The sequence below is a fragment of the Prosopis cineraria genome, unplaced genomic scaffold (genome assembly GCF_029017545.1).
Source record: "Prosopis cineraria cultivar Desert tree isolate PC_DT_omini unplaced genomic scaffold, ASM2901754v1 PC3, whole genome shotgun sequence".
Taxonomy (NCBI): Eukaryota; Viridiplantae; Streptophyta; class Magnoliopsida; order Fabales; family Fabaceae; genus Prosopis; species Prosopis cineraria.
Genome location: NW_026555334.1, coordinates 42,430,791 through 42,447,596, shown reverse-complemented (window position 1 = coordinate 42,447,596; position 16,806 = coordinate 42,430,791). Strand labels below are relative to the sequence as shown.

Below are 16,806 nucleotides of genomic sequence, written 5' to 3'. Positions count from 1 at the left end.
AACAGCGAAGAGAAACTAATCACATTGGGCTTGATTTCAGGAAAAAGTTTTTATTGTGATTCTGTGTGTGATCCTGAACGAGCAAGGATTGATGTGTTAGTACCACACGAAATGTAAGTGGCATAGTAGTTGACTCACCTTGCAATTTGCCTCCACTTAATCCCTGCAAGGAAATATTAAGGAGCAACTAATTATCAATGGTGAAGTGTCAGGTTACCTTGACATTAGTTTCAAATATATGTCATATGGAAAGGGAAATATGTGATGTCTCATTTCCAGATCAGTCAATGTTAAAATTTAAAAATATGCTCAGATTCTGATAATAAAGTATTTTTTAACGAAAAAAAAAGGTCCTTTTTTTCTCAAAGCAAGTTGAGCCACCTTCCTCCTTTCAATATTTACATTTTTCTAATACCTTCGCTGTTCTGCAATCGTGTAATGAACTAGCTTGCATTGCATGCATGTGAAACTTCCCTAAGCACAATAAGTGAAGAGAACATTAAGAGTTTGAGGTACCTTTATCTAAAGCTGCAAATATTGCTCAAAACGCTTAAACTATGAATTGAAAAAGCATCAACAGGGCAATAAGATTTGAATCTTAGGAGGATGTCTCGTTCTCCACTTACCTTTTCTTCTAAGATTTTTTCTTTAAATTTTATTTAAAACAGCAAGTGAAGTTCTGCATTTATGTTAACCTGACCAGATTCTATTTTATTCCTATTTTGCTCTTAAAATTGGAAGAGCTGTGCCTCTGTTGAGCCAAAATAGATGAGACACGTTATCTTCAATGTCCTTGTCATCATGCAAATTTGATATTTCTCAATTTTCATATTTTAAGGATCTACCGACTCAATAATTTTTTTTGGTTAAAAAACTAAACACTTGGAATGAGAAGTAAATTCTAACAGCTAGACCCTTAAAACCTGATCTCTTTGGTAAGAGATGTCATATAAGGTAGCAAAATGAAGGGTCTAATCAATAATCACAGACAAAAACAACCTGAGAAGAATAATATCTCTCCACACAATATGTATCTCATAGTTATGATAGAAATAACCATAAGTAATTACAAGTTCCAATCTCAAAGATACAAGCATACCCCTTGGCGTATACAATCTTACAAGCTGCTCTATAATAACTCCTTATTTACCCACTGAGGGTTGTAGGAAGATACATGTGTATTCCACAAGCCAGATGATCATCATTCTAAGTTAATGTGTGCCTCTCCAAATCATAAAAAAAAGTTTTGCAGGTTACATCTTCAACTATTCCTCAAGATGCAGACAAATAATACACAGATGGGGAAATCATCGTCCAGAATGATGCTAGGGAAAGATTGGCATTCATCGATGCAATGTAATTGGAAAAGCGGGGGAATAAAACCTGGTCTGCTACATGACTTGCAGCTTCTTAATATGTTCTGCAATCTTCTTGAGGTTTACTGCAATGTAATTAGAAAAGTAGGGGAATAAAACTCAGCCGGTATGACAAGGCTGTAAATATATAAATATCCATTGATTATTTACCAATATAATTAATGGTCTCCCTTTCGAAATTTAGGCCCTTATTTTTAAATATCATCAAGCGTCATTAATATTTATCATCATATTAAAGGATACATATATCTTGCTCTTTTTTAATATTGGACTATATTTATTTATATATGTAATTCATATTGGCACCAAATCTCTTACATTCCATATGCACCGTTCAATTATTAATCATAAACGAAAAACAAAGGCAAGAGTCTCAAAATCAAAAGTCTACCATTTTTTATTTTTCAGCATAGAAGATCGATCGCACCAGTCGTCTCACCCTCAGCTTCAGAAGTTGCGGTCTTCATCATCAAGCTTTCTCTCTGAAGCATTCATATAAAACACCTTGTTTGTTGTGAAAGCGAGAGAAGGTAATTCATAGGAGAGCCAATGTGGCCGTTGATTTCTCACCTTACAACAACAGAGCTCTCCAATGGACCGTGGATAATATAGTCCGAGATGGGTTTCATCTCATTCTTACAAATATGTCATAGAACTTGCAAAGCTAAGATACATCGTATCATTTTTTAAAAAAAAAAATCTTACGAATACCACTTCCCCACCCTCTCAAACACTTCTGACTAACATTTAGAACATTCTTGACATTCCCCTAAAGAACCTAGAAACCATGCCGAGCGTGAATTGAGAAGATACAATAAATAATGCCAAGCATAAATAACTAATGTGGAAGATACATCCCGTTCTCATCATAACCAGAGAATAAAATAACTAATTCGAAGCCATCGAATGATTTGAGAGATGTCCATCTCATGAGAAACACAAGAAACCAGAGGATATGGCTCATACTTTGAACTTTGAAGTCCCTTTCTCTACAATTTGGGTCTCCACTGACCGTCTCTATCTATACTTCATATCTTTCTTTTTTTTTAAAAAAAAAAAAGGTTTCGTGCTCAAAAATTATAGATCAAATTTTTAAAAGTTTAGAAATAGGGTGAATTCATATGAATATATAAAAAGTTTATTATTGATATATAATAAATTTATTATTAAAAATTTAAAAATTTATAAGTAGTATATTATTGATATACAACAATATATTATTAAAAAATATAATAAACTGATCTTAATATAAAATATAATAAATATTAGATTGTTTGCTTGATTTAGTTCATAACATAGACTATATTGCAAAAGCCTAAAATTATATTGACACGTTATTCTAATTTCAAAGTACTACTAATTATTTTGAAATAAAATCAATTTTTATAGTAACTGTTTCGAAATGTAAAACTAAAAAACAACAATAAGTAGAACCTTTCGCTTTTCTTTGATTAAAAAAAGGGGAGAATTATTCCAAAAGAGTCCCAATGAAAGATTGTATATATCTTTAAGTCTCTTGAAATGATCACAATATTCCGAACTCTCTAGGCCTCTCAATGTAAATATTTTTTATTTTTAATTACTAGATTGCCCATCACTCCATCCCAAACCTATCCTCTTCTCTTTCAAAGAGTAGAGTAAAAAGTTACATGAAAGAATATTTTTAAAAATGATCCATTTAAGAAGGGTAACTTGGGAAATTTTTTTTAGGCAATATCAATAATTTAATTTTGTCTTTTTAATTTTGATAAAATAATTAAAAGCGATTATAAATAAAATTAAAGGGATTACGAAATATAATAATGTTAGTTTAAGGATTACAAAATTATGATATTTATGACATATGTCCTAATTTTGATGAGTGAATCTGACTCTCCTAATTTTTTTTTTTTTGTTAAAAGAATGGTTTCTTTTAAGTTCTCAACCCTAAATGAGCAATTAATTAGGCCATATTTTGTTTTGTGTGTAAAGCATTTGGTTTTTGTGTAACTGACCAAGAAGACATCTGTACAGTGTGATGCAGTAAATTTACATCATCGGTCATATCCAACAATCTAAAAGCACCTGATTTCCCTTGGTCGACCATCTACTTTGGACCTGCTTCTAGGTTGTTGAACGTGGCAAAAAAATTAAAATACTTTCAATCAGCACGTAAACCTTATTTAAATGTTGCTAGCTTCAACTGTTGAGAATCCAAGAGCACTCGAATCACTTCGTTCCTTTCCGAATGGTTTGCGTGGTTACTCAGGAGTCACGAAAAAGTTGGAAAATAAGAATCGTCACAGAGATTGCCTTGGAAAATAAGAATGACTTTGATATGAATGCCAAAGGCCTGTTACAGGAAATAAAAGTCTTCAAGTTGAAGCTGTGCTAGATCTGAAGTTACAGAGAAGTTTAGATGTGCACTAGTCGGCAAAATTTCTGAATATCATTTGAACAAAAGTCTCACTCTGAGAATTGTGCTGCAGGAAATCAGTAAATTTTACACTACTGTTTAATCAATTACCAACTCATATATATCATATCTTTGGAGAAACTAATGCTTACACCAAGTTATTAATGTAGCACACCTATAATATAAATGCAGAATTCAGAGTTTCAGACTTATGGAGGAACCCCTGTCGGAGTGTAAGAAGACCCCTTGTTTCTTGGCATGTCAAGGGCATTATGCAACAGGCTTGTGATATTTTTTGCTTGTCGAGGAGGAATTAATGACAAAAGAGGTTTACTGAATCAACCACAAGTTTGGCACCCACCAAAGCAGGGTTTTGTTAGAACAGACACAAATAGCTCGGTCATGGCAAATAGGGAAGCAACTTGTGGTGGTAAAATTGAAGGCACCCAAGATGACTGGGTGACAAGATTTTCCTGTAAATTGAGAATTGTCCCACCAATGATTGCAGAGCTACTTGGGATTGGAATTTTGCCGGTTTCATAGTTTTCAGTGTGGAGCTTTTCACCAACTGTGGCACCGTGATAAACCTGATTACTAGGGTTTAGACCTCCACATATCCTTACCAAAAGATCATTGATGACACAAGAAACTTACTTTATAGAAACTGGAATGCCTCGCTCAACTATATGTACAGAGAACCTAATGATGTGGATGCTTGTCTAGCTAGGAAATGTCATGCTTTAGAAAATGATTTGTACATCTTTGATAAAAAATCACCTTTCCTACAAGGTTGTAGTTGACCATTTGCTGATTTTGTTTTCACTTGCAGTGCTACTGTTTGTGTTGTTATCCAATTTACATTCAACAAATAATAACAACAGCGAATCACGATTTTATTTGATTTCTAAAGCTGGCATCAAAATTCTTGGCTGCAACAACCATCAAGGGAAAAAGAAAGCGTTTTCCCATTCACTTGTTCTTAATTTTTCCTGAGCTTATGAAATAAAATGTACCCTCCAGTTTCATTCATAAAACATTTTTTTAAAAGTCTATTTAATTACATTTATAAATTATAATACAGCTTTTTAAGTAATATTTAAAAAACAGTTTTCAAATTATCATTTATAAAAAAAACATGACATTTTTTAAATTTATTATATAAGGATGCATTTAAAATTTTATACAAATTGGTAGAAATTATTTATAAAGACGACGGACGAAAGAAAAAAGGAAGCACGATACGATGACGCTTGCTATTTATTAAGGGGTCAATATTATATTATCGATTCACAAGAAGCCAGAAGGGACCGTCGGAATGAATGGAACCAAAATAACAATATTGCCCCGAATCAATGGCCTACTAGAGTCAAGTCATAAATATTAACTGGAATCAAAATTTCCTATTCTAGTTTGCACTTCAGTTCAGAATCTAATCTCACAATGTGAAGAGAAATCCTACAGATAATCAGTCATCAATTTAAGCTAACGCACAGCTCAGTAATAGATTACGCATGACTCTCAATGAACCAGGTACGAAGGATTTCTCATAAATAGGAAGAGGCCGAAAGATTGACCAATTCTATTCGCCATTAGAAAAGATTACAGCGATTGGATTACCGATAAAATAGATCCCCCGATGAGACCGAGGAGCCAACATAATTGGATACAACGCCGAGAAAAGGAAACATACTCATTCAAGAGAAAAATGACTATTCTAATTTTCATTAAGAACTGTTCAGAACAACGATTTTATAACCCTAAATTAGAGAATGATATCTAATTCAAATGATTTCATAGGTAACCCTAGATCTCAAACACAGAATCAACAAATTAAAACACGGTCCAATTACAGAACTAAGAGCTAGTAAATTTGGTGACCGCCTTGGTACCCTCAGAAACAGCGTGCTTAGCCAGTTCTCCAGGCAGCACTAGTCGCACAGCCGTCTGAATTTCCCGGGACGTAATGGTAGGCTTCTTGTTATACCTGGCCAATCGTGATGCCTCCTGAGCGAGCTTCTCGAATATATCGTTGATGAAACTATTCATGATTCCCATAGCCTTGCTAGAGATACCGATATCAGGATGGACCTGCTTCAAGACCTTGAAAATATAAATCTTGTAGGTCTCAGTGCTCTTCTTGATCTTCTTTTTCTTTTTGTCACCTCCCTCCTTTGAGATCTTCTTCTCGGCCTTGGGCTTCTTTTCCGCCGAAGTTGGTGCCTTCTCGGCCGGCTTCTTCTCAGCGGGCTTCTTCTCGGCCTTCGCAGGAGCCATGGATCAGGTTGGGGAAGAGAAGAACTCCAAAAGGGCGTCAGTGAAGAAATTTGGCTTGTTGCGTCGAGAGAAGGAATAAGCGGTAAAGCAAAATAGGCAACGTAGAGAGATTGGAGGGGGTCTACATATATAGGGATAAGAGCTGAATTCTAATTAGACAGTAAGGCTTGACACGGATCGATGGCATGTGAGTTTTGTCATCGTTGATTAGAATAGTAATTGACGGTTTAGATTTCACGCTCTCTTCAGAGGCCGATGCTTGCGATTGCAAATCCGAAAATGCGGCCCGTTTCAAAATACCCCTTCCGTTTTCAAAAGCTAACTATTTCGGCCCAATAAGATGTGGAAGTTTTACGCTTTTGTCAATGATCAGTGAGATTGCTTATCAAATTCCTCATATTCCTCTCTCTTTTCTTGACTCATTGAACAAATTGGTCTGAATGAATGGCTCCTATTCTGTCAAGTGTCAACGAGGGATACAAGAATCTTTTCACATCCTTTAATGCAGCTACTACTTATCATGATGCCAATATTTGATTTTTCTTTTAAAAATTAAATCTTCCTTACAAGACTTTACTCTTTATGTGAAAATTTATTCACGAAGCTATTTCTACTAATGACATACTTCATAAGAATCGTGTACTGACATCTATTCAGTGTGTTTTTGGTTGTGATTGTGATGAGTCCTTATAGCATATTTTATGTATTTGCCCTTTCATCGATGCCTTTTGATATGGATTATGCTCAATCTATCTTCAAACTATCTATAAGTTTAATCAAGTTGACTATATTATCTCCACATTAAAAAGCATTATACAGTGATAATAAGGTTCAAGAGCTAGAAGGAATCTTTCTTCCCCTCCACTTAATTTGGTTTGCAAGAAATCAAGCTCTTCATGGAGCTTTCAATTTTTCTCCATCTCAAGTCATCCAAGAATTTCAAGGACAATTAAGCTTCATCAAGAATGCCTGCCAATGGAAGCCTGCATCGTCCTTGTTGGTGACATCCAACTCAAAGGAGAATTTGATCAATTTCATTGCCAAATCACCACAAGCTTTTAGAGATGAATGGACTATTAGATCACAAAGTTAAAAAAGAATAGTATTTCTACGTGTGCAGCTCAAGTTCTTTATAATGGTAATGAGCTGAGCAAAATCAAAAAGCTTATCACAAGAATCCTCATACCTTTGAGCTTGCATCCTTAAGAGCAATTCTTTATTGGATTTACAATTTTATGGGTAGTCCCTACCCTCACAGTATGAGTCACATTACCATTTTTGCTCACAAGGGAAGCTTCAAGCCTCCAAAGGAAAAAGTTGACTGCTTTGCTCATGATATTCTTCAACTCCTTGGTTACTTTAATTTGCTTTTGATTAAGAAGCAACAGTTGCAATGACCAATTGATCATTTTCTCTGCAATTGTTTTTTTATTTTCTCTTGAATTGTAAGACTGCTTAGTACGCTTTTTAGCCAATATATTCATCTGACTTCATTTAAAAAATCAATGATAAATGAATAAAAGTTCAAACCCCATCCCTAGCATGGATGGAAAACATAGTCAAATCTTTATAATTTTATCGCAGATTGTTTTTAGTTTTTATAATTTTTTTTAGTATTTTTAATCTTTATAATTTTAATAATATTGGGTAATGTTTGTCTTTATAATTTAGTTGAAAACACTGTAAAGAATATATGGACTAAAAGCAAAATTTAATAAAACTATAAAAATTAATGATTATATTTTTTTCTATAACAATTTAATGAGAAGATGTTTACCCTTTGCTCTCAATATTGCATGAGAGATATTTTTTATTGCCAGCATAACTTATTCTTTATATTTAAATAATAATAATAATAAGAAGTGAATGAACCTCATTTAAGAAAAGGAAAACAAAAAGAGATGATCAGATGAATGATCTCATTCTCCAGATTCTTGTCGATTGAGGGAAAAAAATCCGAAGGCAGATCATTAGATCATTTAACTTTTTATATTTATATCTTATCTTATATATAGTAAAATATAAAATAAAAAACACTCTTTGATGAACCGTAGAATTAACAGTAATTATAGGACTCACCAACATTTTTTCTGTAAAAATTTGCTCACGGTTTTTTCTCAACTATTTTGCTACCATGTGTTTTTGTTGTGGTTATTATTTTTATTTTGTTAAAAAAATTAAAGCATGCTTAAACGAGACTACTAATATTAAAAAATTATTTTTATATCATATTAATATATTTTTTATTCATGTCGTTTTTAAATTATCTTTGAGTTTTTTTCACAGGTAATAAGTTCATAAATAAAATAAAGTGTTTATATTTTTAGTATGCACAAAATTAAAAAATTTGTAAAAAAAAATTACAAGTTTTTTTTATTGATCATTAAAATATTTATATTAGAAGCAATCATATTTGAGATATGGTAGGGCAATAAATGTAAGTGCCCCTCACAATGAGGATTCAAATATTAATTTATTATTTTGTAAGGGACTAGTGCATTTCATTATATTCAAATCCCATTGGTAAAAAAATAACAAGTTATTAAAAAAAAAACAACTTGTCACACACTTGGCATGTGGATAATAAATCTTAACAATGATTTTTTTAAAAGAAAATACAATTTTTTATATTTTTGATGTTTATAATATTTTTCTGCTTTGTTTAAAAAATTAAATCATATATGAGCATGACCATAAACACTTAATAAAATTTATATAGTAAGTTCATAAATAAAATAAGATGTTTATATTTCTTACATGTGCAAAAGTAGTAAATTGTAAAATCCAACAAGTTGTTATCTAAAATATTTATAGCACAGCCTGTGGTCCTTTAAAAAAAAAACGCAGCATATGTTTGTTTTTTATGAATTTTTTTTAGTCTGTTTTATGGTATAAAAATATGTAGACACAATGGATGAGCGTTTGACCTCACTTTTAACTTTATATTTTACAAGCTCTATTGATTTATTTCATATTAGTTTCTCATAAATGGCTACACTTTATACATATATTAATAATTTTGCATTTAGTAATTGATTCCCTTTCACATAAATCTCATCTTCTTTTTTATCATTTGTGTAGTAGTAGAATAATTGAATTTGACCTTAGTAGATTGATCAAGGATTGTTATTATGTTATAAATTTATGGCGACCTGCTCATATTTTGTTTAGTTATTGTTTGGAGATTATTAACATACCAGGCTTATCAACTCTATTTCATGGAGTTGGATAATTGTAACTTTGCCTTTCACAGGCATGGTGGTTATGTTAGAATTGAATAGTAATACACAAGGTGATGATAAAGCAATGGGACTGGAGAATATATATTTAATGATAATCAACAACTTCACCAATTATGCTTTTCTGGACTCAAATCATCGTTTAATTTTACTCCTTTCGTTCCAGATGTAATTAAAGTGTTTTTTTAAATGTGCCACAAATAAATAAATTAATTGATTTATATTTATTTTTAAGTGAAATGTTAAATAAGGGTAAATATAAAAAGATGATATTAATTTGAATACGGTTAATTACTTTATTGAAAGGTAAAATTTAATTAAAATATTTTATATTTTTTAATGGAGTGGATATGACTTATTAATCAATTTTTCTTTTTTTTAAGAATAATTAAGACTTTTTAAATTATGTTTTGTTTGAATTAAAAAGAGAGAGACACAAGAATGAGATTTATTATTTTTTCAATTTCACATGACTGGCTTTCATTTCTTTTCTTTCTCTAATTACTTTAGCTTATTACATGAAGGCATCTAAATTTTTTATTTTAATGCATGTGCTCTTATTATTCTAGAGAAGATATCCCAAGACTCAAGTAGCAAATACAAAAATCTATTTTATTATTTTTCATTCAACTCTTATAATAATATTTTATGCAATTTAAGATGTGTAGAATTTGCCCCAAAAAAAACAAGTGTTGTGGCCTACTAAAAATAGATTATTCATTGAATACAATATGAGAGTCACGTTTTATTAAATCAAAACTTCTCATAAAGATACCCACTTACATAATGTCTAAAGATAAATTAAAAAGAAGAAGAATTTCTTTATAATCTTGTGCATCACATATGGCATTTTCTACTTGTTTTTACTAATAAAATATTTTGAATTTTACTTAAATTGTTTTTAATTTCTCACTGACTGAATGATTTTTAAAAAGTTCAATGTTAACTTCAATTGCTATTAAATGTCATGACATAAAAAGATGCGTCCCGTTTGTACTTTGACATTATATTTTCGTACACGAAAACATTTTTTAAAATTTGCGACCCCAAAGTTAAATCATATTTTTCCTCTGACATTCGACATTATTCGAGATTGTACACTTTTGGCCAACACTCGAGGCTGTAAATTTAATAACTCTGAAAGGATGGTATTGATATTAATAATGATCTATATATGTTGAGGTCAAAAAAAAAAAAATAACAATAATCTATAGATGCAGTCAGCAGCGCAGGGCGAAGGAGGAAAAACGGAAGGAAGAGGAAAATAAGTAAACTGCAAAAAAAAAAAAAAAAAAAATCCATCAGAACGTTAAAAAAGCAGTCGATAGAAATGAAATGAATTTAAAAGTTAGTAGTTAGTACAGTAAGTAGCGGGGAATAAAGAGTACAGTAGCAGTGACTCCGGCGGGCGAATGTGTAGTTCATCGGGACGCTGGATTCAGGGAACCGTAATCCTCTACGTCCTATTGCTTGTTTCTCTATATTGATCCTTAGTTCTTTATTGCCCATTTACAAACTCTTGCAGTATGTGTAAGCTGCAAATCTTATCAGGTTTTGTTATTTAGCTAGTTAGTTTTGCTCTGTTAGGATATAGCAACAAAGCCTCGGTAGAGTTTGCTGCTGGAAAATTGACTAATGGCCTTCATCTATATCCTCAACTAGGTATCAATTGGGAAAATACCAGATCTATCACCTAATCATGTCACTATAAGTTAATTTCAGGTTTATATGGCTCTGTTATACTTCAATTCAATTAATTCATCATGCATCATTTCGAAAGCCCGCCACAGTTTAAAAAATAATGTAGTAATTCTGACACAATTCCTGTTACATGCAGCTGAAATGAAGTTTCTGGATTGGTACTTGAGGATTGGTGTCTTGTCAGCTTTGATTGGAGCCTCTACGGAGTTCTTCATGATCAAAACCGGCCTCCGTGTGAAAAATTTCCCTTCCATTATCTTTCGCTGCTCTTGCTTTAGCTACTCATTATTGACTTTTCAAATCCTATATTATGGCCTTTTGAGTTTTCCTGCTGCTGGCTATGGATTATTTGCTGAGCCAATATCTTGAGAAAAACAAATAACTTAAATTTTTACTGCTAAATATATGACTCCAGAATTTATGTGGTTCCATCAAGGGAAAGCATCTTGTTCATCCAATGAGAAGGCTTTCTTCTTCCTCCATTCCACATACCGCTTAACCTATTGATTCTACTTTAAAGAACTGATCAGGCAGTTATATCGATGGGAGTTTTTACTTCGTACTTCAAAATATTGGAATATTGGACATACCCCACTACACTATAAGCCACAAAGAAGAGAGGAATGAAGTTAGAGAGACACGGACATGAGGAAATTTAAACAACTTGAGACAAATGTTCTTTTGCTGATAATCTCATACCAATCAATTTTTTTTATTTTAATTGCATACAAGTGTCCTCCTATTAAAGACAATCTTACTTAAGATATAGTCATAATCGAATATTAAATGTGAATACCTTTTCAAACAGGAATTCGAACCTTAATTCGTTATATTGTAAAGGATTAGTCCCTTATATTAAATCAAACCCTATTAGTAGACCAATTAATATTGAGTAGTAAGTGAATGGCAGAACACTAATTGTAAATGGATTTCAATTTACAATAGTAGTTCTTGCTCCCATCGAACCATTTCTCTCTATGTATTTGAGAGTCTGGTTTAGAGATCTCTTGGGTTGAGATATACATCATAAGAGGGAATCTAGTTGAAAATGTTAGAAAGCATTTTACTTGTTTGAATTAGGCATTCCAGAATCTGCTTCAGCTTCACGGATCTTAAATAAGAACTAGATTGATGTTTATGGGTGGTTTAATTGTGTTTTGGTTTTCTTTGAGTTCGTGGTGTGTTCAGACTTGTCCTAGGTATTTGATATGGTGATGGCTGGTCGTTAATAGTGACTGTAAGTTTTTGGGAGCGATAATATATCATGAGTTGAAAGCTGATAATGCAATGTGGAAGACATGCTAGATAAATTTTGAAATCTTGCAAAATGCTCTCAACTTTTCTATAGGATTCATTAGAAGATTATAGTGTGCAGTGTAAAATCTTTCAGACAATTACTGAGCCGCACTACCATAGTTTTCGATGGTGAGCAACTAAGCATCATATTGAAGACGGTGGAGAGACTGCTTTGTTGAACTTGTATATTTTTCTTACAGATCTTATAAAGCAGAATAGTTTCTTCCTCTTTATGCGCTGCTCCTAAATTGTATATTTTGTCAACGGATTTGTTGAACTTGAGTACTGAAATTTCTGACTTGCACTGCCGCCATCAGGTTCTGGAGTTTGGATAGGTGTCTTCCCATTTCATCAGTGGTCGATATTTTATCCATACAACAGTTGAAAAATTAAACCTTCCTCCATGGATAGCAGTTTATACTAGTTTAGTTTTACTCACTCACAGACTTCATTAGCTTCTCTCGCTCAAATTGCATGCCATAACCAATCACATCTTTCTCATTTTAACAGGACAATGTAATTGGCCTCTAAAGCACGTTGATTTAACAAGTATTCGAACTTTATTATTATTTTTTTCCATTTTTATTTGCGCCATGTAGATGACAAAGTAACTGTTTTGGAGTCAGGAAAGTCCCCAGAAGCTCAGACAGTTAGAGAAGCTCTCAATCCTTTGAGAGATCTTGATCCAAAGGAAACGAAAAAAATCTTGACTCAAGCTTGAACCGGTTTTCTAGGGAAACGGGTACATTGTGTGATTTTGTCTCTTTCCTAAACTCCTGTCCAATCCGGGAAGATATATGCATGTTTTGGTACGATATTATTATGACTGAATACCAGCAATGCAGTAACTTTGTTCTACCCCGTTAAATATGTCGAGGAACGCTGAATCCTCCTCCTCCTCCTCCTATTATTGAGTGAAGGAGCCAAAAACTGATACATCCCTTGTTTGGTGTTCCAGAGTCCCAGATAAAATAGCCAGCTACAGAGCGTTATTTCTCTGTTCTATAACCTGTGTTAGGGGAACGCACAAATTCAGCTTATCAGTTTCACTTCGTAGTTCCAGTTAACAATAATCCGCATATTTCTTGTAACGTGGAAGGAAACCTTTTTATTACCTTCCTGGGTTTTGGCTGCAGGAGATGGATATCGTAAGATGAATTTTGCGTGTTTAAGTATATGGAAGAGGTGCCTAAGATCAAAGAATTCAGCGTTAGCTCCTGTGACTAATAGTTCCACGCTTGGGTTCAAGTATTCAACTACTTTTACATGGTTTCACCTTCACTCCCTCAGCAGTACCGGACACTCGTATTATCTACAAGGTTCGGCACATGTGTCGGGGTGTCAACACTAATTTTGTGAACTTTCCAAATTTATTTCTTTAAGTAGCCATATGATGCAGTGTTACGCTTAAGTTCCCCAAGCAACAAATCGCCACGCTGGAAATTAATCATACAAATACAGAGGCATTTGAAAAATGAAACTCAAAACACAGAGCAATAGCTGCTCCCTTTCTGGAATATGGTAGCATAAGGGCATAAAAAATCCCCGCCCACGAAACTCCGGGTTCGAACAGATCAGGCATCCAGGTGCAACCGGTCAGAACAGCTAGAATTGGATTGAAAAGGGAAATCGACAAATTGCTGGTTATTGATCAACTGATCAAAAACTATTTCAGAAGAAAAATTAATGCTTTTACATGCTTCCTATATATCCAGCCTATTTTGAAGCTTCACTATAGACAGACATGCGCTTAAATCTGGGACTTGCTCTGTAATACACGAAGAAAATCAATAGACCATAATTTCTAATCTTCGCTTCACAGAAGAGGGAGATGCTGGCTACAGCCTCTGCATGCAATCATAAAGATATTCTTACCTAATACCTGTCAATTTTAGCAGGGAAACCGTAAGAGAAATCAAACACGGATGCATAAGATATTAAATTCAGTTGCAGATATGCACACCATCCAAGAAAATAGACTGAAGACAGTGAAGAACACTGGATACGAAGAATAGCAAGAGGCTACTCCACTGCAGCATCATTTAAAATGATGTTGAAGCACAGAGGACTTGTGCCACACGTCCTCATTACCTGTTCCTAAAGAATGCTCAAATTAACATATGACAGCAAGTAGCAACGTACGCAAAGGACTGAAAACCTATTGGTTGTGTAAAACAAGCTGTCAAGAGAAGCACATTCTCAACTCAGTGGTTTACCATCCAGGAAGTTGCCAAGATTCTTCCAACATTGTGACATAATCCAGCATTTGAGAGAAAGAGGAGAACAATATTGTAATTTCAAACCAGATGACCATTCCAAAACAATGCATTTTAATGTGTTTTCAGGAGGGAACATAGACACATTGCATATGCAGACAGCTGGATTAGGCAGACAGCTACACGCTTCTGTCTACATACAATGTAATCATCTGAATGAATTTAGACGATCTGAAGTGTGGGTCAAAGTTTGTTTTCATTTGAAGTCAACATTAGGCACGTAGCTCTAAGCACTCATTTTTTACTCCAAGGTAAGTTCCCACCAAGTAAACAGTAAGATGCTAAAGCAGGTCATTCATTAATGGGGGCGTTCCTGTAAAACTCTCTTTCAATGAATCCAAGTCAAAACATGAATCATACAGTGCCAAAGTAGAAGGCACACTCATGCTAAGCTTTCATCAGCATCTAACTATCTATAATTCTATCACATTTTAAATTGAAAGCATTAATGTTAAAGAATTCAGAATTCCTTGTTAATTTGTTATGTTTTATTATTCACCAGCCATTGCACCTTTTCTTATGTTTACAAAAAATAATAATCTGCACTGAAATAGCAGCAGCTAACAACTACCATTTGCAACGAAAAGTGAAGAGGAACTCAAATCTTGGTTGACTGTTGAAACTTAACATTCCATTTACTACAAAATCAGCAATAAGTGATATAACCTTCCACCAAGTAATACTTGACAAGGCCAGGAGATCCAAAAGGTATTCTTTGAGTGGATTTAAAACCCAGTAGCTTGATAAATAATTTGAGTTGTTTCATCAGCAAAAAAATTAATAACATGCCAAGATAATATTTACCTTGGTTTAGACTTTACATGATCTGTAAATGGAGCCATTGGACCTAAATAAAACAATTCACAAACAAACTCATCCTGAAAGCAACTAGCAACCAGATATAAGCACATAGGACTGCTATGTATAGCTCCAGAATCCAGATCGAGGTACTTTCTTCCACCACATGTTTGAGCTATCAAATATCATAAACACAGGAACCAACTGATTTTAACAGGGACGATAACGCTTCTTGAGACTGAGACAAGGCATCTGCCCTGATAGTTTCAGCCATCAAATAGAACCTTAAGGTGTAAAACTAGATCACCAGAATGATCAACTTTAGTCATACATACTCCACTCTATGGTAACAGAGTCTAGGCAACGAAACCTTAATCTTATAGATTTAAAAGCTAAAAAAGAAACAGATTTTCTAACAAAAGAAACAAATTGACAAGCACTATCGTACTACGTTTATATTTTGGCAATGATAAGAAAAGGGATTCAAAACAGACCTTGGAGAACCAACGTTCATGTTTCGATGCAGAATACGACCGCCGCTCGAATCTCCGCCGTCAATTAATTCCCTTAGCCCCAAATTCCCCACTTTCTCTTCCTTCTCCTCCTTGTCGTCTGCTTCCTCAACACCACTCCCTGCTCTTGCCAGCAACCTCTCGAAGTAATTCCCATATATATACTCCGGCGTGTAGCCGTTTTCTTCATCGAACAACATTATGTGGCCGTGCCACTCCCACACTCGATAATCCGAACCCTTTTCCTCGTGAAACCCGACGCAGATGTGGTGCTCGCCGATTGTAATGGCCTGGCCCGAGTTGGGCTTGAGCGAATCAGTCTTCCCAGAGAGAATCACCCGTATGATCTCCTTCTCGAGCTTGGATTCTTCCTTGGCGAGCTGGGATTTGTTCTCGTCATTCTCATCGTCATCGGATAGGTTATTGGTAGCGTCAAAAAGAAGGTCCTCAAAGGATTGAGAGAGCAAGGGATTGTTTGAAGGGCGTAGCTGAAGCCTGCCCATCAAAGATTGCAGTAGAAGGTTGTCAAAGTTGGCGGTGTTGGGGAAGGAACTCATGGTGTTTGATGCGGGTTCTGACTCGAGTATCCGAGACCAAAGATGGGGGCCAAGTTTTTTTAAGGGTTTAAGAAACAGCGGCCTCTGGACCTCACACTATCACAGTCACTGCGAGGGAATGGGGACGAGGGTTTGCCGCTTGGGGCTTTATATAATATACAGGGAAAATAGCGGCCAATGGTTACTTAACCAAATTTATACTAATCAAGAATCGGTTGATTTTAAAAATTACATTACAGTTTCTTACTGATATTAATTTATTAGATTAAAAGATCAAATTGCTCTAAAAAGGGAGAAAAAACCATCTTCACTATCGCCGGTGCCCCTTCCACCGGTGGTATTTGGTGGCCGGTCACCTAAGCTTTAATGCTAATGACATTTC

General features: G+C 34.2%; 2 protein-coding genes and 1 long non-coding RNA gene across 4 annotated transcripts; 1 reads left to right on the top strand and 2 right to left on the bottom strand.

The window, feature by feature from the left end:
• Positions 1-5,464: 5,464 nt before the first annotated feature.
• On the bottom strand, positions 5,465-6,137 carry LOC129306846 (probable histone H2B.3). The gene has a single exon (XM_054947608.1). The coding sequence runs from the start codon at positions 6,043-6,045 to the stop codon at positions 5,626-5,628; it is 420 nt and encodes a 139-aa protein (XP_054803583.1). The 5' UTR covers positions 6,046-6,137; the 3' UTR covers positions 5,465-5,625.
• Positions 6,138-10,656: 4,519 nt separating this feature from the next.
• LOC129307391 (uncharacterized) lies at positions 10,657-11,554 on the top strand. The gene is made up of 3 exons (XR_008592354.1): positions 10,657-10,732; positions 10,872-11,006; positions 11,122-11,554. It is a non-coding gene; the product is annotated as an uncharacterized LOC129307391 (long non-coding RNA).
• A 1,338-nt stretch (positions 11,555-12,892) lies between these two features.
• On the bottom strand, positions 12,893-16,552 carry LOC129307390 (uncharacterized). Of its 2 annotated transcripts, XM_054948331.1 has the most exons (3): positions 15,850-16,552; positions 13,397-13,470; positions 12,893-13,290 (listed from the first exon to the last, which is right to left on the bottom strand). In XM_054948331.1, the coding sequence occupies exons 1-3, from the start codon at positions 16,422-16,424 to the stop codon at positions 13,271-13,273; spliced, it is 669 nt and encodes a 222-aa protein (XP_054804306.1). In that variant the 5' UTR covers positions 16,425-16,552; the 3' UTR covers positions 12,893-13,270. The 2 variants fall into 2 exon arrangements, with proteins under 2 accessions (XP_054804306.1, XP_054804307.1); XM_054948332.1 differs by lacking the exons at positions 12,893-13,290; positions 13,397-13,470 and adding an exon at positions 13,863-14,163 and having other exon boundaries at positions 15,850-16,549.
• Between the last annotated feature and the right edge of the window lie 254 nt (positions 16,553-16,806).

Bases quoted from the DNA above. Each gene is read 5' to 3' on its own strand.
- LOC129306846 (XM_054947608.1), bottom strand. From the start codon at position 6,045: ATGGCTCCTGCGAAGGCCGAGAAGAAGCCCGCTGAGAAGAAGCCGGCC.
- LOC129307390 (XM_054948331.1), bottom strand. From the start codon at position 16,424: ATGAGTTCCTTCCCCAACACCGCCAACTTTGACAACCTTCTACTGCAA. The intron at 13,471-15,849 runs GTCTGTTTTGAA...CTTTGATCTTAG, and splicing joins ATGAACGTTGGTTCTCCAAG to GCACCTCTTCCATATACTTA. The intron at 13,291-13,396 runs GTAATAAAAAGG...CCCCTAACACAG, and splicing joins TGCAGCCAAAACCCAGGAAG to GTTATAGAACAGAGAAATAA.